This window comes from Haliotis asinina, chromosome 3, assembly GCF_037392515.1.
Source record: "Haliotis asinina isolate JCU_RB_2024 chromosome 3, JCU_Hal_asi_v2, whole genome shotgun sequence".
Lineage (NCBI taxonomy): Eukaryota > Metazoa > Mollusca > Gastropoda > Lepetellida > Haliotidae > Haliotis > Haliotis asinina.
The window spans coordinates 7,053,526-7,078,380 of NC_090282.1; the positions used below are offsets into that span (position 1 = coordinate 7,053,526).

General features: G+C 41.0%; 2 protein-coding genes across 2 annotated transcripts in view; one reads left to right on the forward strand and one right to left on the reverse strand.

Moving 5' to 3' along the window:
- Positions 1-6,535: 6,535 nt before the first annotated feature.
- LOC137279177 (uncharacterized) lies at positions 6,536-9,998 on the forward strand (the record flags this gene model as incomplete). Its single annotated transcript, XM_067811665.1, has 3 exons — positions 6,536-6,635; positions 7,939-8,230; positions 9,750-9,998. Coding segments are annotated over 3 exons (633 nt in total), but the record flags the coding sequence as incomplete, so codon positions are not given.
- Positions 9,999-13,425: 3,427 nt separating this feature from the next.
- Positions 13,426-24,855, reverse strand: part of LOC137277405 (tyrosine-protein kinase JAK2-like) — a 45,283-nt gene continuing 33,853 nt past the window's right edge. The window contains exons 13-17 of the mRNA XM_067809114.1: positions 19,493-19,569; positions 17,856-18,063; positions 17,237-17,358; positions 16,622-16,791; positions 13,426-16,013 (exon numbers count right to left, since the gene is read on the reverse strand). Coding sequence (XP_067665215.1) covers positions 15,683-16,013; positions 16,622-16,791; positions 17,237-17,358; positions 17,856-18,063; positions 19,493-19,569 — 908 coding nt within the window. The 3' untranslated portion in view covers positions 13,426-15,682. The remainder of the gene's footprint in view (positions 16,014-16,621; positions 16,792-17,236; positions 17,359-17,855; positions 18,064-19,492; positions 19,570-24,855) is intronic.

A 24,855-nucleotide genomic window follows, 5' to 3' on the forward strand; every position in this document is an offset into this window, starting at 1 on the left:
GAGAATGATGGATGCGAATTCAAAATAAAAATTTGAAAAATCAAATCTGTGATGAATAAAAGACTATTGGTTAAGTTACTGTTATTAAATCGCTTAGCACATACGAAAGATATTTGGATAATATTTCAGTCTCATAATAAAAAAAATATTATTCAGATGTATGAACAGGCGGAATGGACCTTAGGTAATCGGTTAATGTAAACTACGGACTTGCCTAGTTCGTGTATTTCAGCCTTACAGTACATGGCTGGGATTATGTCAGAGAAAAGTATACTTCAACGCCTTTATGTTATGAACACCGACATTTTTCAGTTTGGATTGACTGAGTTCTCGTTCGGTTTTTAATGTGATGTTTTTAGTACTAAACATTTGTTTAACTCAGTTTTCATTCAGGTGCACATGATCAGAATGTAGGATCGTTGTGGCTATCAACATCAGGGTTCTTACGGACCTACAGTAGCTTCAGCTCGAAACGTGTATACAGTAAATGTTGCATTCGTTTAGAGATAGTGGAACTACTCATTGTTCCTACCCTCTTTAGCGGCATATATTATAATCTTGCGATTTTTCACGTACGTCCATGTGTAACGCGTCTCCCAATAGAGCTGGATGGTGATAGGCTTTGGAAACAGACGAGGATATTTAGACATGTCACCACGCTAGCTGCACAAACACATGGATATAAATAATTGTGAATAACGTTTTCTTAGTCACGGTAGTCGTGTGATATTCAGGTTAATGAAATGTTACAAACATGCACAATTTTACTGTATTTGGAGACATTATACGGTGTACTCTGTTACAAGATGAACATAACCAAGAATGGTAAACAACGTTTGAGATGAGACTTGTATTCATATTCTTACGAATATACGTACATGTAATAATCAATATGAATTATGTAAAAATTACACAACACACACTAATACAGGCAGTTTACATATCTATTATGGCACAGTATAACAATTCTTACAACTGAACATGAACTTTACAAAACATTGATTGAGTATCAGGGATCCATTCACAAGGATGTCTTACTAACAACCAGTAACGTGGCGTCAACCAGTAACGTATCTTTTACCTCCAAGGACAATCGATACGCACTCGCTCTTCGCACCCTCCCACCGCTCTCCTACCTCTTTCACACTCCTTCATCCCCCCCACCCTCCACCACTCTCCCCCCCTCTCTCTCTCTATCTGCCTCTCTCTCCCACTCTCTCTGTGTCTCTCTGTTCTTCATTAAGCTGACATTGTAATTATCATGAAACTGTGCTGATACGACATCCACGGAAGTGTAACTCTGTAACACTGGGTTGAACATGTCTTGGTGAGAAACGCCTAAAATCCTCTATTTGTTTTTATTTCAGCAAATAACCCAGGCAACACTACTGCATGAGTAACGGGTGTTTGCATGGATAGGAGATATACCCAGTTTACGTTGAATGCGCCATATAAGTTGTCCATGACGATGTGGGCGTGTAATGGGCTTTTGGTATAAGCTGAACAAGCTAAACTATTCCACGTAAAAAGTATTATAGAATAATCCCCTTCGGGAGATGAAACTTCGTGTAAAATGTAACGCCGTGCAGGTGTGCCTCATGTTGATCAAATTTCATGTAGTATATGAAGCTGTACAGGACCGCAGGTGCGTCTCCAGTGTATTAAACCTCGTGCAGTATATAGAGCTGTGCAGGTGTGTCTCCTGTGTATTAAACCTCGTGCAGTATATAGAGCTGTACAGGTGTGTCTCCTGTGTATTAAACCTCGTGCAGTGTATAGAACTGTGCAGGTGTGTCTCCTGTGTATTAAACCTCGTGCAGTATATAGAGCCGTACAGGTGTGTCTCCTTTTTATCAAACCTCGTGCAGTATATAGAGCTGTACAGGTGCGTCTCCTGTGTATTAAACCTCGTGCAGTATATAGAGCTGTGCAGGTGTGTCTCCTGTGTATTAAACCTCGTGCAGTATATAGAGCTGTACAGGTGTGTCTCCTGTGTATTAAACCTCGTGCAGTATATAGAACTGTGCAGGTGTGTCTCCTGTGTATTAAACCTCGTGCAGTATATAGAGCCGTACAGGTGTGTCTCCTTTTTATCAAACCTCGTGCAGTATATAGAGCTGTACAGGTGTGCCTCCTTTTCATCAAACCTCGTGCAGTATATAGAGCTGTGCAGGTGCTTCTCCTGTGTATTAAACCTCGTGCAGTATATAGAGCTGTGCAGGTGTGTCGCCTTTTCATCAAACCTCGTGCAGTATATAGAACTGTACAGGCGTGTGTCCTGTGTATTAAACCTCGTGCAGTATATAGAGCTGTGCAGGTGTGTCTCCTTTTTATCAAACCTCGTGCAGTATATAGAGCTGTGCAGGTGTGTCTCCTGTGTATTAAACCTCGTGCAGTATATAGAGCTGTGCAGGTGTGTCGCCTTTTCATCAAACCTCGTGCAGTATATAGAACTGTGCAGGTGGGTCTCCTGTGTATTAAACCTCGTGCAGTATATAGAGCTTTGCAGGTGTGTCTCCTGCGTATCAAACCTCGTGCAGTATATAGAGCTGTGCAGGTGTGTCTCCTTTTTATCAAACCTCGTGCAGTATATAGAGCTGTGCATGTGCGTCTCCTGTGTATTAAACCTCGTGCAGTATATAGAACTGTGCAGGTGTGTCTCCTGTGTATTAAACCTCGTGCAGTATATAGAGCTGTACAGGTGTGTCTCCTTTTTATCAAACCTCGTGCAGTATATAGAGCTGTGCAGGTGCGTCTCCTTTTTATCAAACCTCGTGCAGTATATAGAGCTTTGCAGGTGTGTCTCCTTTTTATCAAACCTCGTGCAGTATATAGAGTTGTGCAGGCGTGTGTCCTTTTTATGAAACCTCGTGTGGGTTGTAGAGATGTACAGATGTGTATCCTGCCTCATTCTCAAAAAGCTGTATTAGTCCCTGTGTTTAGAGATGCATATTTCTTGGTTTTAAAACCTATTAATTATGCAGGGCAATCTCGTCTCCTTGTTTTACATTTAACTTTCATTTTAACCTGTGCTATTTGCTTCTCCACGAGCAGTTGCAACGCTACACAGAGTATATCCTCCGTGTGTCAACTTTCTGCCACGGAAGTAGATGTGAGCAGTGAGACAGTGGCACGCTTGTGCGGAAACATATCATGGATATGTTTGTGACGCTGAACTCAACTGAAATAACTTGAACACTTCAGAAGCACTGGTAGTAGTAGGAGGAACAGCCGTAGTCGTAGTAGTATTGATGGTGGTGGTGGTGGTTGTAGTAGTAATGGTGGTAGTATTTTACAATTGTACTTCCTATCCATGGTAAAACAATTATACCTTTAACTACACTATGGGTCACACGCAGTGTATATATATTAACACCATTCGTTATTTACGGGACGTAAGATTGTGATTGCACGAGGGTTATTACACACAGACAGTGGTGAGAGTTACCCAACAGTGCCGGTTTCCAGGAATTAGCGGCCAGACAATGCCCACTGTATAAAACCTTGGCCATGATCTTCTGCATGTTAGCCGCTCCGATGAATCGCTTCTCTTGCTGCTCTGCCGTGCATGTCACTTAGACCTATGTTAGGTCACAACTATACAATCAGAGGATATTGGGTAACGATATACGACTTGCCCTTTAATTCCTTAGTGTATGGTGCGGTATATAACCGGACACAAGTGTAACAACTGCCACTTTACTGATGTATCCAAGGAAGGACTTGTGTCCCACAGTACATACTCTCGTACCGGTATTACGGGTCCACGGAGAGTCAGAACAAGTAGTTGTCGCTGTACAAGAATGTTTGAGGTATTTTTAATTCTTTTGGTGTGAATATTATCCTACTTTTAATGACAGGCTGAGCGGGTTGATTCAGTGCCGGCTAGCCACCAAGACCTGTTTGACGAGTGATGATCCTCGCGTCCTTGTCTGTTGGCGGCGGATCTGAGCTCAAACAGAAACTTGTGGTCGTTGGCTATTTTTATAATCCAATTTTAAATTTGTACCTAATAGTCGACAACGGTTCTTTTCATGACGTCATGTTTGTTCCCAAGCAACCGTGTATTTGAAAAGTAGACTACGTAAACAACTGATGCTATGTTTTCCTTTTCTATGGGATTCAAAAGCTTTTTCAAGTTGTGACTGCTCGCTGAATAGGCATGAATATGTGTATTTGTGTGAATAAGAATGTTCAACCGACCACACTCAAATACATGTTGGAACATTGGTCTGTTCTTTAACGCCACACTCAGCAACATTCCAGCTATATGGCGGTATGTTGGAACATTGGTCTGTTGTTTAACCCCACACTCAGTAACACTCCAGCTATATGGCGGTATGTTGGAACAATTCTTGTATCTAACAGTTTTGCACAGCCCTTATATAGATAAACATAAACACCCATCACACTGACAATAGGGTAATGTATTTGTACATACAATACGTGTCACGATGTCGGTTTACAATATTGCCGGATAGCTGTCCTCTTCAGCCGCACCAGGATCCGAGGACTCTACATTAGACTATCACATACACCCTTAACCTGTTTTACACCACGATAAGCTCTCTTACAGCATATCACCGCGACCATTTGGGCATCCAGTGTAGTGGGTGATAGCATGAGCGAGGATCATCCTCGTCAAAGTGTGACGACATACAGTGGAGGTAGTGACATGGTGTCTCATGTTAGTCTGCACTTAAATGGCAGGCATGTTTATTTGGATAAATTCTGATACGACATCCTGACTCCACCATAGAATGTGGTTTGGTCGCACCATACGTTCACCGAAGTGGTAAACGGATGCCAGGTGTATCACTGTGGGAGTTTCCTTGTCTATAGAGGTTCCATTATAATGTTCCTTCCCCAGTAGATTTTATATGGCGTTGCCTGGTGAAACATTATTTCTATCAAAATTAATGCATGCTGTTTCATGACCTGGTGAATGGAAGCTAGTGAATATTGTGTGAGTAAACTGTGACACAGCCGGTGTCTCAACAATACCATGCCCCGACATCTGTGTTAGTGGTAGGCACAGGCGGCACATGAAATGCACGTGTCGACGTCACAGAATGTGTGCTTTGTACAATACAACACGGATATTTGATGTAGATCTACAACGACCATAATATACACGTATGTAAATAAACAAGTCCTCTATAAGTACATGACTACAGCTCTTACAGGCATGGGACATTTGATGAGGAATTTCTGATACGAGAAATAAAATAAAATAAATAATGCTAATAAAGATAAAAAAAAATGATATTATATTTGGTTTCGGTAAAGCTGCTCTGTCACTATAACATCATGTTATTTTGAGGGGTGTGCTATGCTGATAATGAGGGGCGATTGAATGATGGAGGGTTTCACACGGGGATTCGTTTGCCACTGTTCAAGTTATCGACTGAACCGACTTCTACAATGAACTCTGTGTTTATTTAATGTCTCTGTCTTATGGCCCAGTTGTTTTTTAAACATATCTCAATGCACCAGGGCAGCAAAAGGATCAACAGTATTTTCTTTTGTCTACATTCAAGTTTCCAGACAAGTACGTTGTAGTACATTTGTCCCTTTTATTACTGGACACCTCTATGCTGAAATTGTGCTGAACGCGCGGTATTTCATGCCCCGCTGTCTTCAGTGTATAACTAATTATTCTGCTTTGCTTGCCTTTTCTGTTCCGTGAAATTATGAAAACAGTAATGCACAACATGCGTTTTCTGTAACTTGTGTCAAGAATCTGCGCATTTATCAGCTGTAACTTGTGTCAATAATCTGCGCATTTATCATTTGTAACTTGTGTCAAGAATCTGCGCATATATCATTTGTAACTTGTGTCAAGAATCTGCGCATGTATCAGCTGTAACTTGTGTCAATAATCTACTTACTTCTCAGCTGTAACTTGAGTCAATAATATACCTATTTAACTTGAGTTTCCCTGACTGCATATATTCACGATATCGGAGAGGTCACACTCTAACATTATCCCGCCGTGTGCATCTGTCTGTGCCCATGGTCTTCCTTGCCTTTATCTATCTCGGAATCTATGCAGGTGACCCATGACATGCACGTCCCACCCAGATCTCCATGGTTCGCTTGATATGAACCTCATCGAAAGCAATGAACAATGGAACAATTGTCTTGATGCTGAGAGGAAATTACTGAAAATACATCATCCAGACTAACCTACGTACCTATCCTGATGTTTAAAGCCAGAACAGAGGCGTTTGTAATACATACGAGGTACTAGTTTCATATATTAGTCCCTTACACCCAGTTGTGTTGAACCTTGTTTCGATTTGTGGAAGTCGCGGTGGCTGAGTGGGGTGGAAGTTGCGGTGGCTGAGCGGGCCAGGCGGCTGACTTTGTGTGCTGGCGATTAGGTGCCTGACTCTGAGGGTGCGGGTTCGAATTCGATGGAGCTCCAATAAGTATTAGAATTTGTACTTTACAAAGAAAGTGTAATCCCAAATATGACATATGTTACGTTTGACCACTTTCTAAATGGCATTGTGTAATCATAACCTTGTTTCAGCCCAGGGCAGCAGCTGATGCCTCCATGTATCCAAATGTCGGGTCGGAAGAGGACGTCAGTGCCGAGACCATCACACAGGCATTGGTAGACCGAGCAGGTGAGTCTCGCCCTGGGAGCGAGTGAATAAGTTAGGTAAATGTCACTTTCCTATATCACGCAGCGTCATGTTACAGTATGACGAACGAGCGACGCCGGTAGCAAACGTTTGACTCTGTCATAAAACGCAGCGACGACCCGGGTTTTGGGGTTTCTATAATAATCACTGAGTAGCCCTTCTGCTGATGCTGAGAAATCTTAAAGTAAAGGACGTTTGTAGCATGTGGTCTGGGACTGTCGGAAATAGAAAAAAAAACTTTTTTTGTATTATTTGTCTCTACAATTTATGTAGTTGATATGCGAAAGTGTAACATATCTGTTAAAATAAGTTCGGCCTAACTAGAGTTCCAGTGGTAGAGGGATATGAAACGGGAAAAAGACCTTACTGGGGAGAGATTAGTGCATGCAGAAATGAGCAATGAGTATTTTTCTAAAGTTCAAAGCATCTTATTTTCTAACAGACCATGACCTCATGCAAATTAGTGTTCGCTGATATTGTATTACAAAGGGGACTTTTTAAATGCAATTTCAATTGTGAAATTAGATTTATATTTATTATAAAGGATAGCTGAAGAAAAATACTAACTTTCCTTCTTTCATGCTGAAAAAAAATAATGATAATGATAATCCCACACGGGAATTAAAGTAGGGAAGTACACGGCGTGTCCTAACATATGTAACAATATCCAGTCCTGTCGAGTTTTCGGTGGTCATGCCACCTATATATTTTGAATCATTTAATACGATGCTTTTCTATGGGTGTCAGGTATCATACTCTTTTCCATATCTTAACATGAACGTCATGAAAGAAAGGGACGAAAGACGTTAATCAGTAAATGAGATAAAAGCGATAAACCTCCAGTAGGAGGCGCATACATTTCATGCCAGGTAAGTCGACTTCCCCTCGTCATACCTGACTGAACGCCCTAACTGCCATCTCTTGTCTGATCTATTGCATTTCATATTTCAACTAGTCATGTTTTTATGTTTTGTTACGAGTAAACATGCTTTTCTGGATATCCTCTTACGCATTCCACTGAATGTCCAGTTAAGCTAAAGTGAGTTATTTTGCAGTTGTGTAAATTTGAGAGATACAGAGTAACAGTCTAAACACGTTTTTCACTATTTCCGACAGTACTTTAATAGTAACATCCATACCTCTCGGGTCATCGGAATGAACACATGCGGCAGCAGGCCCTTGTCATCTCTGGTCTACTTGAAATACTTAGTTTATCTAAAGTAAAACTGCTTGAGGAACTTTGTTGACCAGATTTGAAATGTATGTCATATTTTGCTTTTCATAGAATCAAGGCTATCCAATGGACGTCGCACGCGAGCGTCATCATGTTACCCTCCCAACAGGATAATAGACGTGGACCTGGGTTCTCCATCATGTAACCGTAGAGACATGGTCAAGTCTGCCCAGCCAGCCCGGATAGCCGTCACTGACCACTTGCCCAACAGCTCCGGAAGGCCGGGAGGGTTTGACGCCCTGACTCGAACGTCGGTGCCCGTGCCGCATCTGTTTGATGAAATGACGGACGAAAGGGAGTTTAGTAGAGTTGACATCAGCCAGTGGGAAAACCAGGTTAAAAAGTACGTCATTTAGCTGGCGTAAATGAAGTAACCAGGGAACGAGTGAGGGAGGGAAAGAGGGAGGAAGACTTAACGCCACTGGGAAAAGTGCTATAGATGCCCGACGTTAGGTAACTGTGGAAGAAAAGCCATACGTGATACAGGTCCTTGTTTGGCCACACTAAGCAGTCTTCTACCTATATGTCGGCGATGAAACATACGTTATGTTTGGGATTACACAGAGAATACAGATTCTAATTTAGCAGATTTGAGTGTTGAGTCCATTCCGGCATTCGAACCCACATTCACAGAGCCAGACACCCAATAGCCTGTACACAACATAAAATAACATAACATAACATAACATATTTTAGCAGAACATAACATATTTTACATTTGACCACTTTCTGAATGGTATTGTGTATTCACAGATTTCGACATGAGAGCCATGCCAAGTTACTCTTATCAGAGGGGTACACTAAGTCCGAAAACTACACTACCAATTGTCCGGAATCCCGGAATCGACGTAACCCCCAAAGAGTACTAGAATCTGTACTTTACTGAGAAGTGTAATAAGAAATATAACGTATGTTGTAGGTGTCGGCGAACTGAAGATGGTTGTGTCTGTACTTCCCTATTTAATATTATAAGTTTCCCACCATCGTTGTACAACAACCAGTCAACCATGTAGCCGAGTCTCGCCATTTGTGCGTCTCTCACGACCTAAACTCCCCATGGGCTAGCGCAGTTTGTGGATGTAACAGATTGTGAAATCAGTCGTTTCGTGAAATGACTCAAATTTCAGTCATTTCGTTAAAATGACTATGAGGGTCATCCATCTCGCGTCATTTTGTGTAACAGCAGTCAATATACTCGGTCATTTCAGGAAAATTTAATTCTTCTATACCGAGTGGATACATCCTGGTTCCCGGGCCTCAATATTAATGAGACCCCCGGGAACCAGGATGGAGTGGATAGGGCTTTGTGGGGTGTGGGCTGATCTGGACACAAGTGTTACACAAACACGTGTACATGCGTAAAAGTCACGCTGTAGTGCAATAGTCACGCTGAAGTCACTGCCACAATAATTTTGACGAAAGTGATGTTGAAATGATGCGATTCACGTTTGTAGATTTAGTTATTTATTGAAATTTCATGAAATGACAGAAACATATTGATTGTTGTACAGAACAACGCGAAATGGCCGACCCTCATGGTCATTTCATGAACTGACAGAATTTTTTCATTTCACGAAATGACTGATTTCACAATCTGACAGTGACGTATATATTCATAATGTGCCTCAAAACCGCAATCGGCGCGAATGTGAGATTCAAACCGAAGATCAGCACATCAGATCTAAATGACACAACTTCGCATGTCATTGTTGACCATATTGATACTGAAAGGCATTTCAGACAGCAACATTAGCTATTTGCTTTCTTCTTAAGCACTGGTCAAGTGTATCCTACATACTGGCCCAACTTTTTCAACTGTCATTTCAACTGTCTTCCTGATATAGCTTTTTTTATGTGTTCAGAGTGGTTCCGAGACGTCCTGTATTTGCCCTGACATACGACTCCGGACCTGCAAACCTATACGGCTGGGACATCAACGACGACTTCATCACCGACTCCAAGTGTCACTTCTATCACAGTAAGAAGCATCAACGTGATCGCAACTTCGTCATCAACCCGGAATGGGTGTCTGAGAGTGTGTCTCTGAAAAGTGGACCGAAAGCCTACAGGACATGTCCAATCAGATATGGTTGGTGCTCCTGAGGACGAGATCTTATGAGGACTGGATCCCAAACCCCCATCCGAACAATAATGTATGAGTTCATCAAACCCATCATTTCTTTCAGAAGACCGTGTAAAACAGTGAGCTCTCGTGGGTGACGACAACATGATGGTGGCTCACGCCGACCACCATTTCTATTGTTGATTTAGTGTTCCCTGTAGACTATGACATTTACCATGTCCAACACAGGTGTGGGTGTTACCGTTGTGGGGAACTGTTACTACCCCGATAACAGGCCACATATCGCCTATTTGAAAACCGTCTTTTGGTCCCTTGCACAGCAAAGGGCCAAGTCAGAATGCTTTGACATATATTTACAAATAAACAAGAGTTTGAGATACTAGTATCTGATGATCTTTTTCAGGAAGGTCATCACTTCCGTGTGGGTGTTGTTTCATGCCAATCAAGTGGTTGATATTGTGATGGCCATCACGAAGATTGAGAAATTATTTTTTTTCCAGTTAAATTGCAAAATTCATAAGATACAAAAGCTTGTAAATGATTAGTCATTACGAGATATCTTTTTATGTATTTTCCTTTTGTAATTTTTATAGTTAATGGCAGTGCAGAAATTATTACCATAATTATCATGTAATTAGTTTTGCGAGTATATACTAATATTATTGGCAACCTCGTTTTCACGTAATTCAGTGTTTTGAAATCTCTTTTTGGTAAGAAATCTGTCAAAGATCGTAGCATGTTGTTTTAAGCATTATAATGTATTGCCATTCGTAAAATATCATAAGCTATTGCCATCACATTACGCTATTGGTTTAGAACACAGTTGTACTTTGTAAGAGTCAATGTCAACAACGTCGCCTGTCAAAACGATCTTGTTTACATTTTCAAGCACTTTTGAATTGACCACACTTTTTTATATTTCCTTGTTCTAAGCATCCAGTTTCGAAAACTGACTATCAGATATGGATTAATCTTACCTTGTCCTTCGACAAACTGTGACATAATCCCTGTGACACTTGTTAATTAACCATTCTTTGGTGAATTTGTGATCTGGGCCGAGCTAGACGTGTTTCGGTGACGCCCGCCATTTTAACTTTGTGACAGCCAGCCTATGTCGCAATGGGGTTACCGCTACTTTTGACTCAGATTAGTGTTTTGCATTATAAGTTTACGTAATCTTGTGAATTACGAACAGATGAACCCAGAATTGTATTTGATGATATGTCAACGGGAACTATGTGGTTCCCACTGTTGTATTCATACGCGATGTTCAGCATCATTATTTATGAACATGTTTTCTATAAATACGACTTCCAGTGCTACTGTCAAATTGTATGAGCGACTGAGTCATGTTGTTAAACATCGTATGTGTCAGATAAGCCCCAATTGCCTCCTGACATCTGTAGTCTTCCTCTTTGAATTGTCCATCATAGTTCCCAGTCGACGTCGCTCGCTGTTATTGCGTTCCCCTGAGCAGGCAGTAAGGACGTAGCAGGACGTAGAGAGACGCAATAGTTGATCTCATGATATTGGAGGGCATTTAATGAATTAATTACGTGTAATTAATTGGTGGGTAAAAATAGTCATTTTCGTATCAGATTACCTTCTGAGGTAATGCGTCTTCCCTTTTATTTCAGTGGTTTCATGTTGTGAAAGTAGATCCCTCAAAAGAATAAGGACGTAACGGGACGTAATATCTCGTGATTTGATTGGTCTAGAACTGACATGTGACCATTTTCTCGCACCTATAAATACGATGCGATCCAGTTTGGGTCATTCTGGCTTCGGCAGTCTACATGTCAGTCTCAAACTAAGGGCAGATAATTCAGCCCGAAAGTTCCCCTTGTCCTTACAATTATAATAGCTGATGCTATAAATAGACTGCACTTTTCGAACACAGACACAAATTATTATCTTAATAACCATCGAGTTATTCAGATTACCAAATAATTAAGCCATCACTATAGCTACATAACAGTGACTACCACTGAAGCCATAGGTCATACTTTTATTGCCTTAACACTGGTCCATGCACATAAACCTTAAGCTTGAGAGGGATCTACTTAGTGAAAAAGAGCATTGTGCTGAACTACATTTAAACCCATGAATAAAAAGCTATTTATTCAATGAAAAGAAGTGTTTGACTCTTCCTGAAAACAAGACTGACAAGGTTTATTGAGAGTTTGAGTCCCGGCCGCCACAATATTAAAACTAAGGCTATAGGGGTCATGCCAGGAAACAATAAAAGTCACCGAGCCTGACCACCAGATTCATGTGTCCTCTTGAGACAAGGACGTGCTGTTGGAGTACTGTCATCCATCTGGAACCACATCCTGATCCCCCGTGGAAAACGTATGCTCCTTCTTGGCCAATGGCACCAAAGTTATGACAAAGTCTTGCTCACGGTTACCTTCCCAGTTCTCTTTTGGAAAAAGCAATTAGCAAATATTTTGATTATGGAATATTAATCAATGTGTTTTCCCACGAGACGCCATCTATATTGCGACAAACGCGAAAACGTTGTTAACATATGTCTAGATTAACAAAGTCGGGGTCAGAATGGATGAGGTTGTCTGCCCGGCTACATGGTTCAAACGGTCCAAGAAAACATGGTTCGTGGTTCGTGCGGTGCACATGAAGTGTTTAAGTAACAAATCTGCTGAAACCTACAGCAGATGTACAGTAGTGATGTGGCTTGCAACCCCTGGTCGCGGTGGGTGAGCTAGCTGGGGCGCCAGGCCAGTGATCTAGTGAGGTTGAGGCGTCAGGATCGAGCCCACCTGTGACCGGGTGAAAAAACCTTGGAGTCAACTTTGTGTGTTGACTCTTTCAGTATTCCTTGTACAGCACACAACTCTATGCACTTAAAAAACCCACGAGTCCGTTGGTATATGACCACATGGTGGCCACATGAATACATGCAAACACTTTAGTTGCAAGTACAGCAACGTGCAGTAAACTTGGAAGTAGACTAGGCGTCCCTTTCCAGCCAGCTGTGGACTAGGTACCTCATTCAGATGAGAGAACCACAACAAACTCAGTGCGCCTAGTGGAAGGAAGAGCTATGTACTCACCAAGGAGTTGAAATTGCTAATACCATACAATGAGATTGACATCCAGTTATCAAGGGAAACAAATGCCAGCACCTAGAGCAAGCACTAGCTGCATGGATATATGCACTATGTAAATGTCTATTTATGAGGAAATGCTTATTTATTTTATGAACACTGGATAAAGCATACAACTCAGCAAGGACAACTTTCAGTACTGCAGAGGACCGCTCTGCTTGTGACTCCTTCCTCTCCCTGAGTGAGTGAGTGAGTGAGTGAGTTAGCATGAGGAGATAATGAGTCCCACTACCAGTACACATTTTTCTATCTGCAGTATTATGGAACACTAGGCACTATTTCTGTAAAACAAGGCATAAGTTGTGACATAAAAAGAAACGATCAGAGACAGTTTTCACAAGAGTAATGTTTATTAGCTCAAATATATATAGCACCAGCAATGCTAATCCTCATCTCCATCCTAGCACTTGAACCACAGTCACTGATGTGACAAAAGAACACATCCCTTTGAAGCTAAATGTAATTACAATCAACTATGTCATATTTCACTGAAAAATGGTGATACAGGCATCTCAAATTTCTCATCACTTGATTTCTGAATTTTAAAAGCAGAATAACTGGATACATAATAACTACCTGTTGAATAGTTTGACACATTTAACAGACAGCTTGTCAGTTTAGTCGTGCACGAGCGTTGCAGGTTGTTGTTCACTATGTAACCATGAACATCTGATCAGTATGTCCTCCTCCCTACTCACAGAACTAAAACACATGTTTTGAAACCATGATTAAATTGACATTAATGTTGATTTAAAATGAACTTACAATTCTTATTTATTTCATAACTTTCATTGTTGGGATGAGAAGGTGGAAATCATCAATTTATTAAGTAGATGCTTTGTACTTTGATTTGCCATCTAAAGTGCATGTCACACAGATGCAATGACCTCCGTATATAAACTCTAGAGTTTTGAAATCTTTGAAACTGGAATAAAATGATATATTTTAAGAGGACATATAATATATATCATAACCTTAAACCAGCCACAAATAATAACTCCATAGAAAATACAGACAGAGAATAAATAATACCGACAAAAGTACTAAGGTTAAGTACCAAAAAGGTTAGAGGCTGTAATTTTGCATCAACTCTTTGTTCATATGCTGATACGTAAGATGAGAGTTATCTTTGCAATAAATTACATATTCTCTGATGGCAAAGTAAGGCAAATTATCTCCCAGTTAAGTTGACAAAAATGCAAGGCAACGAAAAAATAAACAATTCTAGTCTTGTGAGTGCATATGTGAGTTGAAATTTAAGGTAACACTGGCATGATGTCAGCCACATACTGACATAGCCACATCCTTCTCTTGTGAACATGCATTAACAAGGACCTGATGGGCTCCTTGTTAAAACAAGCATGTTATCACCTGATGGGTTCTCCAAAAAACATGGATGATGTGCTATGACTCTGCCCCAATGGGGACTTGTGATATGCAGAGATTCACAGGAAGCACCTGCATGAAGTGGAAACCCAGCCGCAGAGTATTCACCTCAGACAAACCAGAAACAATTCCATCATACCACATTCAACAAGTTACAGATACATGCAATCATTATATTTGGATGGACCAATGTTGAAAACTTAACATTACTAACAAACAACAACTACATAATCATATTTAACAGTAAATATTTACACAGCATATATCTAACTTCAAAACAGTTTACAATACACATGGCATGTATACTATCAAATTTCTTCATCAGATGTCTCACTTACACAGATGTGACCTTAAGTCTTAAATGAAAACAAACTGAGAGCTGGACACCGGACACTTGCCAAATATCTACACACGAGAACAATCTAAAAAGGATGAGTTAGCTTAACGGCAGTACAACAACTCTCGACAATCTGACATTCAGACAGGTTGAGTCAGGTGACAACAGTTCATGGTTTCTGATTGATCAGAAGCTCTCAACAATAAAACATTCAGACAGTATGAGTTTGGTGATAAAACAATTTTATACTGCCCTCTTTAGAACGATGAACTGATAACATATTTTGTCATCACTGATAACCTTTAAACTGAGGTGAGACACCTTGAATCATTAAAAATCAACTTTAGCGTACACAACAAGTACAAACAAGCTGTGAGCAAGTGACGCAGGATGAAAAGATTCAAGGACATGACAAAACTCAACACATAATAACAAAAAGCAATATCACAAATCAAGTTCCTTTTGTTTCACACTAGGCCCTGATGCCACAATCAGAACCCTTGCCAACTTTCCACTCTCTCTTAAATACTTACAAGGATACAAGGAATGAACTGAATAAACCGTGTGATAATCTGTCTTCCATATCTACACAAATTATGCTGCTTATCGAGAAGTCAGATGAATTAGTGAAGATTCCTGTTTTTCCGAGGGCAGTTCTCCAGATAACATGTTACCACCTCTGTCACCTTACCCCATTCCCTGTTGTAAGATGGAAGACAGAAGATGGTCTCAACACAGTATGTGCCTCTTGGTACCAGTAACATGAGCACCATGGAAACTATCCACTACTTCACACAATGTACAGAATGTAAGAAATGATGCACAAACCTTATGACAGATTTTGCATAAATCCAATTTTACTTATGCCAGCCTTCTGCCTGAGTCTTCACAATTTCTTCGCAGTTCATACACCATTTTCACAATTTCGTCAAAATCTGGCCTTAAGTCTGGATCAAACTGCCAGCACTTGTCTTTCATTAACTGGTAGAACCCATCAACACAGTGAGACGGCTCTTGCAATCTCTTTTGTCTCTGCATATTTACGAACAGCTCTTGCATTATAATCTTCTCATCACTTTCCACCAGGTGAGGCTTCTTTCCCAGGCTGAAGATCTCCCACAAGAGGATACCATAGCTCCACACATCACCCTTGGTGCTGAACCGACGTTGACTGAGAGCCTCAGGGGAACACCTGAGGTACACAGAGTGAGTGAGTGAGTGAGTGAGTGAGTGAGTGAGTGAGCAAGCGAGATTGGCTTAAAGTTGCTTAAATCAGTACACTAGTTTATCTACAGGTAAACAGGTAGCAGATCATTGCTGTGAGACCAATTATCATAGATATGGCGCTAACAACGAAATGAGAACAATAACTGGAACATCTCAGATTCAAACCGAGTGTAGGCAGGCACAAGCACACCACAGAAACTGCCCATATGGGCACAATGTGTGAAGCCCATTTCTGTGACCCCCACTGTGTATAACAGACACCTCCCAATGTACAGGCAATGTGTGTAACAAATACCTACCAATGTACCAGCAATGAGTGTAACAGACACCTACCAATGTACAGGCAATGTGTGTAACAGACGCCTACCAATGTACAGGCAAAGCGTGTAACAGATGCCTACCGATGCACAGGCAATGTGTGTAAACAGATACCTACCAATGTACAGGCAATGCGTGTAACAGATGCCTACCAATGTACAGGCAATGTGTGTAACAGATGCCTACCAATGTACAGGCAATGTGTGTAACAGATGCCTACCAATGCACAGGCAATGTGTGTAAACAGATACCTACCAATGTACAGGCAATGGTTTTTCCATTGATCCCTTGTAGTAGTCCTTGTCTCTGAGAAGCCGTGACAAACCGAAGTCAGTAATTTTAGGTGTCTTGTCCTGGGTCAGGAGGATGTTGCGGGCAGCCAGATCTCGGTGAACAATCTTCATAGAATGGAGATACTGCATGCCCTGCAAGTGATAATAATGTCATCAAGGTATGCATGAAAAGTTAAACTGGCCCTAATCAAGTGAACATTTTCATCATTTACCTCCAAACTGCCAAACTGCCATGTACATGACAGCATCAGTGAGTACATGTCACCTATTCTAGGCTAGATATAATGGCTACAATTACAGTAATGATAACAACAAATATTGCCCACTATTTTTATTCACCAGGTGCATTGTCTTGAGGAAAGCTTCAAATGTTAATGTTTAAGGTCTTGAACATTGTGAAGCAATTTCTAAGACGTTATGTAACTCCCAGTAAAATGTTGTTGTGTTGAAATTCTTAGTTTCAAGTGTGATACTAGGCTACCCCACTGCTCCAAAATAGAAGCATGCTTGATAGAGATGCAAGTTCAAATACTAGTAACAGCTCCCAAATCAAGTTGTATCTCCTACAAAGTCTTACCTCTGCAATACCTACAGTAAAGTTGCAAAGGGTTATGGGGTTGGGATGACCATTCCTCAATGTATGAAGATAAGAACTAAGTGCTCCGCGTTCCACAAACTCCATCACCAGCAGCTGCTTGGCTACATACACAACAGGCAATACATCAGATGTACTGTTCTGAAGAAATCAGGACTACACAGTATTGTAGAACACATGTATTCCCAGACTTATACACATTTAGACATGGAACTAGAACCGATGTTTCATATACAATGCAGTGTGTTTGATTGAAAACCGATTACACAACCTTACCTGCAAACCCAAACTAGATAACTCTTATCAAGTTTATCAAGGAATGCATTTGTACCTTGTATGTATCTCTGCAGATACAATCAGCCTTGTACAGTGCACCTCATCTAAATAGGATCAATAATTTGGTTACTAGCCCAAACAATCAAAATGGGGTTCACTTGCATCAAGTCACAGCCTTACTGCACAGCCTAACTGTAAATCATCTGCATGGAGCTAATTCAGAAGCTTGTACATTCCATAATCTTGACACCTTTTTGTACCTCCACCTTCTTTGTATCAGAGTTGGTACATACCAAAAATGTGTGACAGTTGAAAATGTACTTACGTGAGCTACAAACTCCTTCTACGCGCACAATATTTTTGTGGCACAGCTTAGATGCAATCTGAATTTCTTGCATGAAATCCAATTTGTCGCTTGCAGAGTAAAATTTCTTTATTTCCTTGACAGCCACAAATTTAAAGTTTAGTGGCTTCTGTCCCTTATTGCAGGTTTTCTCATACAACTTGGCCTTCCTCACCAAGCCATAGTAACCCTGTTGGTGTAGAGATCAGTCAGTCACATTGCAAGTTCAAGACCAAGACACGGAAAGGCAAGCCTGTCAGGTGGCACATCAAAATGGCATACCGTCATACCGTCTGAAAACCCTTATTATGTTTCAAATAAACATATATATTTATCGACAGAATTAGAATTATAAACTATTTTTCTCAATTTCAATGAAAAAGAAAAATATTCTCGGACATGTTCTATAGCAACGGGTCCACATCAAAGGTGTCAAAGAGCAAAGTAATGACGTTTCAAGGAAAGAAATAAACAAATTAAATGACAACTAAGTTCCATAAGGTGATCATTTTGTTCGTAACCTGTTATTTCCAAGGAAAGATCACTCTGAATTTTGAAAGATGGCTACTCCTAGCAATATATAATACAACATGAAAGTTACTTTATGTAAGTTTCTTATGTCGTATACAAATATCATTTACAAGATGATTTTATAATCAAGATAATAATAATATTATTAATAATGAAAATCAATATGTACAAAGAAACTTTTTTGACTCAATTTGTAACTACTCGCATCTTTCCATGAATTACGTTATTCGTCATGTCCGGAAAAAATGTATTTGACTCATTCCACATGTTACTATGAGTGGTTTGATACGTTTGCCATGAGTCTTCTTGTAGGTCATGGACAAAGGTGAATAGTCATGAATATTAAAACAGATTAAAGTGAAAAAGCATCATTAGAAACCAATTTCTATGCAATAAAATCTCTTCTTACAAGTGAAAGACAATCCTGTTACTCAGTGTTGTTCATACAAAACACTAAAAAAATAGGTATTTCCCGCTGATGTTTGGATATCACCTAGTACTAATTTTCAGATTAGGTAAAAATGAAAATATAAAAGAAAAAGGTAAAGGGATATTGTGACAAGTTACAAATGGAAATCAGAGTCTCTTGGAACTCGGTGTCATGCCTGTAAAAGCTTCTGGTTGACAGGAGTTGAAACAGCTGAACCATGAGTTATAATTTCACAATATACTGCCATACACACTGCAATACCTCCACACATATCACAATAGAAATAATTTGGCCATATCAAACTTAAGTATTAACAATAGTTCCTGCTTAAAACCACACACAGCAATATCCCAGGTAAAACAAAACCTTCCAGGTTTACAAAAAGCATGTCAGTTACGATTTGGATGTCAAGCTAAAAATGTTCAATGAGAATCATGCAAGGAAAGGGAAACTCTTCTTTAGGTACAGGAGCTGAGTTTTTTTACATGGTTCAGTACGTAATAGATTCTACTTATCATTTGAAGCTGAATATAGATTAATGAAAGTAAAGCAGCTACACCTGTGCTCGTTATCACATTACAGTAAGAGTTAAGGAGGCATACTTCTTGTTTTCAGAACATGGACAGATGACAAGCAGATAAGGCAAAAGACCACTTACGGTACCCAGCTTCCCTTTAGCAGTTTCATCAACTTCAAGGCGATCAGAGTGGATGACTGTGTCACTATTGTCCGCAACTGAAGTATGGAGGATACATACATTAACACCTTCAAAGTCACTCCAAAACAAACCTATCGGAAAGAGATCAGTTTATTCATCCTAGTTGAGCTGTAAAGACTGAAATGAGGCAGACATAGGACATCCACCACCTAAAATCTTAAACACTGAACAGGATACAGATTGACTGTCTCACAAACCATCACATGTGATCAGGGACGATCTGTATGATCACTGTGGTCTACAGCCGTATGGTCACTGTGGTCTCCTACAGCTGTATGGTCACTGTGGTCTACAGCTGTATGGTCACCGTGGTCTCCTACAGCCGTATGGTCACTGTGGTCTACAGCCGTATGGTCACTGTTGTCTCCTACAGCTGTATGGTCACTGTGGTCTACAGCTGTATGGTAACCGTGGTCTCCTACAGCCGTATGGTCACTGTGGTCTACAGCCGTATGGTCACTGTGGTCTACAGCTGTATGGTCACTGTGGTCTACAGCCGTATGGTCACTGTGGTCTCCTACAGCTGTATGGTCACTGTGGTCTAAAGTTGTATGGTCACTGTGACCTACAGATGTACAATTGCTATTGCCTGCAACAACTGGATGATCACTGTGGTCTCCTACAACTGGATGATCACTGTGGTCTCCTACGCCTGGACGATCACTGTGGTCTCCTATAGCTGTATGGTCACTGTGGTCTAAAGTTGTATGGTCACTGTGACCTACAGATGTACAATTGCTATTGCCTGCAACAACTGGATGATCACTGTGGTCTCCTACAACTGGATGATCACTGTGGTCTCCTACGCCTGGACGATCACTGTGGTCTCCTATAGCTGTATGGTCACTGTGGTCTAAAGTTGTATGGTCACTGTGACCTACAGATGTACAATTGCTATTGCCTGCAACAACTGGACGATCACTGTGGTCTACTACAACTGGATGATCACTGTGGTCTCCTACGCCTGGACGATCACTGTGGCCTCGTACAGCTGTATGATCACTGTGGCCTCCTACACCTTTATGATTACTGTGACCTCCTGCAGATGTACGATCACTGTGACCTCCTACAGCTGTACGATCACTGTGACCTCATACAGCTATGCCATCACTGTGGTCTCCTACACCTGTACGATCACTGTGGCCTCTTACAGTCGGATGATCACTGTGGCCTCTTACAGCTGTATGATCACTGTGGCCTCCTACAGATGTACGATCACTGTGACCTCCTGCAGATGTACGATCACTGTGGCCTCCTATGCCTGGATGATCACTGTGGCCTCCTACAGCTGGATGATCACTGTGACCTCCTGCAGATGTATGATCACTGTGGTCTCCTACAGCTGTACGATCACAGTGGTCTAGTACAACTGGATGATCACTGTGGCCTCCTACAGCTGTACGGTCACTGTGACCTCCTACAGTTGGATGATCACTGTGGCCTCCTACAGCTGTATGATCACTGTGGCCTCCTACAGCTGTACGGTCACTGTGACCTCCTACAGTTGGATGATCACTGTGGCCTCCTACAGCTGTATGATAACTGTGGCATCCTACAGCTGTACGGTCACTGTGACCTCCTACAGTTGGATGATCACTGTGGCCTCCTACAGCTGTATGATCACTGTGACCTCCTACAGTTGGATGATCACTGTGACCTCCTACAGCTGGATGCTCACTGTGGCCTCCTACAGCTGTACGATCACTGTGACCTCCTGCATATGTACGATCACTGTGACCTCCTACAGCTGGATGCTCACTGTGATCTCCTGCAGATGTATGATCACTGTGGCTTACTACAGCTGTACGATCACTGTGGCCTGCTACAGCTGGATGATCACTGTGGCCTGCAGATGTATGATCACTGTGACCTCCTGCAGATGTACGATCACTGTGGCTTACTACAGCTGTACGATCACTGTGGCCTCCTACACCTGTACGATCACTGTGACCTCCTACAGCTGTCTGATCACTGTGGCCTACTACAGCTGGATGCTCACTGTGGCCTCCTACAGCTGTACGATCACTGTGACCTCCTGCATATGTACGATCACTGTGACCTCCTACAGCTGGATGCTCACTGTGATCTCCTGCAGATGTATGATCACTGTGGCTTACTACAGCTGTACGATCACTGTGGCCTGCTACAGCTGGATGATCACTGTGGCCTGCAGATGTATGATCACTGTGACCTCCTGCAGATGTACGATCACTGTGGCTTACTACAGCTGTACGATCACTGTGGCCTCCTACACCTGTACGATCACTGTGACCTCCTACAGCTGTACAATCACTGTGGCCTCCTACAGCCGCACGATCACTGTGACCTCCTACAGATGTACGATCACTGTGGCCTCCTACAACTGGATGATCACTGTGACCTCCTACAACTGTTTGATCATTGTGACCTCTGTGGTGATCAATATAAGATGTTTTGGTCCAACACCAGTCCTGGCAATATACTGAATTAGATTACATTCACTTATAAGTCTCTTAAGCTCGTAGAAAAACAAAACAATACAAGAACAAACACTTTTGATGGCTTATATTTTAGAACCTTCTGTTTCATTGGCGTTTTAGTTGTTGTTGAATAATAAGAAATGTATAATGATGCTTTACGGATGACAGCTTGACATACTAATGAAGCTACGACACTGAAACCATTCCACATTATATCAAAATAAGATTCATACAACATGAAATACACAGGAAGTTCTTTACCTGTAGGAGACTGTCTGAAAACCAGCGATTAGTTTCACACGTGAAGCTTCACATGCGAAACTAATCGCCAGTTTGAGGACTTTCTACTACTTAAAACTAAGTTCGACTACTTGTTCGTGAGCATCTAATGTCAATGTTACTTTCAAATGCTTGCCATAGTCTGGCAACATTTATGCACCTCGCCAAAATGCAGCTGAAGAAGATGAAAACTATGGGAGTGTTAATCTCCATGAAAACTGATAACGGCACGTGGATCATTCAGTTTTGTTGGGTTCATAATGGACACCACTGATTCGAATATGGAGATTTTTATCTCGCAAAACATTTTTTTTTAAACTTCAGAAGTTGTAATCAATTCGGACTTTGAAGATTTACTTAATACCACTACTTCAGAACCACAGGACACCCCATGTTTTGATAAGTGTTGACGACATTTCGTATGGTTCAGATGATTTTTGGTTTGAAGCAAGTCAGGCTATTGAAGAAAAAATATATGATAATGAATTGTCTAACAAACCTAAACAACATGGGCCCCTTCTGCAGAAGCAACTGCAGCCATTTGTTCTGGAAACAGTTACTGATGAAAACAGATGCCGTTTTGCGGAACCTTTGACAGATTCTGACTTCAGAAAGTTGTGTAATTCATCTTATTCTAGAAATACTGAAAACAAAAGTATGTGGGCTGTCAGACTCTATCAGGCGTGGGTAGACGAGAGGAAAACAAGAGAAGGTCCAAGTGTTTGTGACTTAAATTCAAACATTTCGGAATTAGCTGTGAATGAAGTTGAATTGAACAACCCATTAATGTATTTTGCGACGGAGGGCAGGAATTGGAAGGTCGAAGAATATCGGGGCAATACACTGTATGAGGTTATTGCCTCACTTCAATACTTTATTCATCAGAATGGAATTCAAATAAACTTTTACCAATCTCCCTTATTCTCCGGACATAGGACTGTTTTGGACGCCAAAATGAAATCTCTAGCGCGACAGGTAACTGGGATTGTCAAGATGACAGGATGTGTTGTGGAAAAAGGGAATTTACGGGCAGGAGACCCCTCATAAACTCATAGACACTCCGGTGGATCTGATTGGTTTGAACTGCGCTTTAAGAGCTGGTGATGAACACAGAAATCTTAGGTTGGGACCGAATTCACAGTTCTACCAGACCAATACGAAGATGGGTGTAAAACTCTTAGGTACACTAAGGATGTTAACAAAACTAACAGAGGAGGAATAAAACACAGGCCCATGCAAAAGAAATCAATAAGCATATCTGTCAACAGGGAGTGATCTGAGAGATGCCTAATACGTCTCTTCAAAAAGTACATGTCACTTCAGTGAGTGTGAAATAGTTTTACTATGTTGGATGTGAGTATTTTAGTTTTACGTCTCGCTTTCACTCCTAATATTTGGTATACACAAAAAGGCATGAAATGTGCAACTGTCAGAAATTATATTTTTGTCACGGTTTATAATATTGGAAATACTGTTACAATGAACTGACATTATTGTAAACTGTCACTGAATGGGCAAGATGGTATCAATATTACAATTCCTATTTCTTTTTTAGGCCAAGAGATGGCAAGTGTTCTGCTTTCCATCTCCGACCACTCAGGTTTGTGAAAGATGACACATGGTATGCTGACTGTCCTGTTGGTAAACATCTTTTAAGAGGAACAGTCGTGCGAATATGCAAACTTCCTGGGTTTGCAGGATTCTACTCCAACCACTCTCTGAGCGATACACGTAACTATGACGCCAGTGTAGACGAACAGCTTATTGCAGAAAGGACGGGGCATAAATCTGTAGCCATTAGGAGTTACAAGGTGTGTATAGTTATTCTTTGTCATAAACTCGCCCCCAAACGACGTTCGACATCAATAGTTTTTTTACCGAAACATAATGTACCTACTTTAAAATGTAGTTTGTCGACTCAAATGTTCCATATTTCAATTTTTTCGGCCAAGTCCTTGAGGATATTGATTTGTAAATGTCAATTTTGTTTAACTTGTCGCCTAAATTTCAGATAGTAGACTGGTAGACTTACTCCAGCTTACATTTACTAGAAGGTCCTTAAGATTAGATCAGGATAATATGCTGCTGTGAATAATGTTAACGTTTTCACAACGCAGAGAACATCATTGGAGATGGAGGCCAGGGTTGATGACATAATACAGAGGAAACGATGATCTGTCACAGCAGCAGCTACAGTCACATCCACGACATCGTCGCCCACGTTCTCAGTCTCCGCCGCTCCAGCCACCATTGAGCCTGCCACTGAACATGCCACTGTAGGCCAGATGGAACTTCTCTGCGAGATCTTCAGCTAGTTTTGAAAGATTATGTGACATTGTCTTTTAAATTTTGAATGAAAATGTAATGGTATTTGTCTTCTCATTGATGTTATTTTTCTGAACCATTGTCGTAATGTTTGCCTTTGACAACCAACTGAATGAGGAATTGTGGAAAATGGTTAGATACCATTTTTCAACCAACCAAAAGTTGGTTACTGAATGACGTCATGCTGTCTCCACCTGCTGTATTTCTGCGATCAGTTTTGGTAACATGAGAACGTTGCAT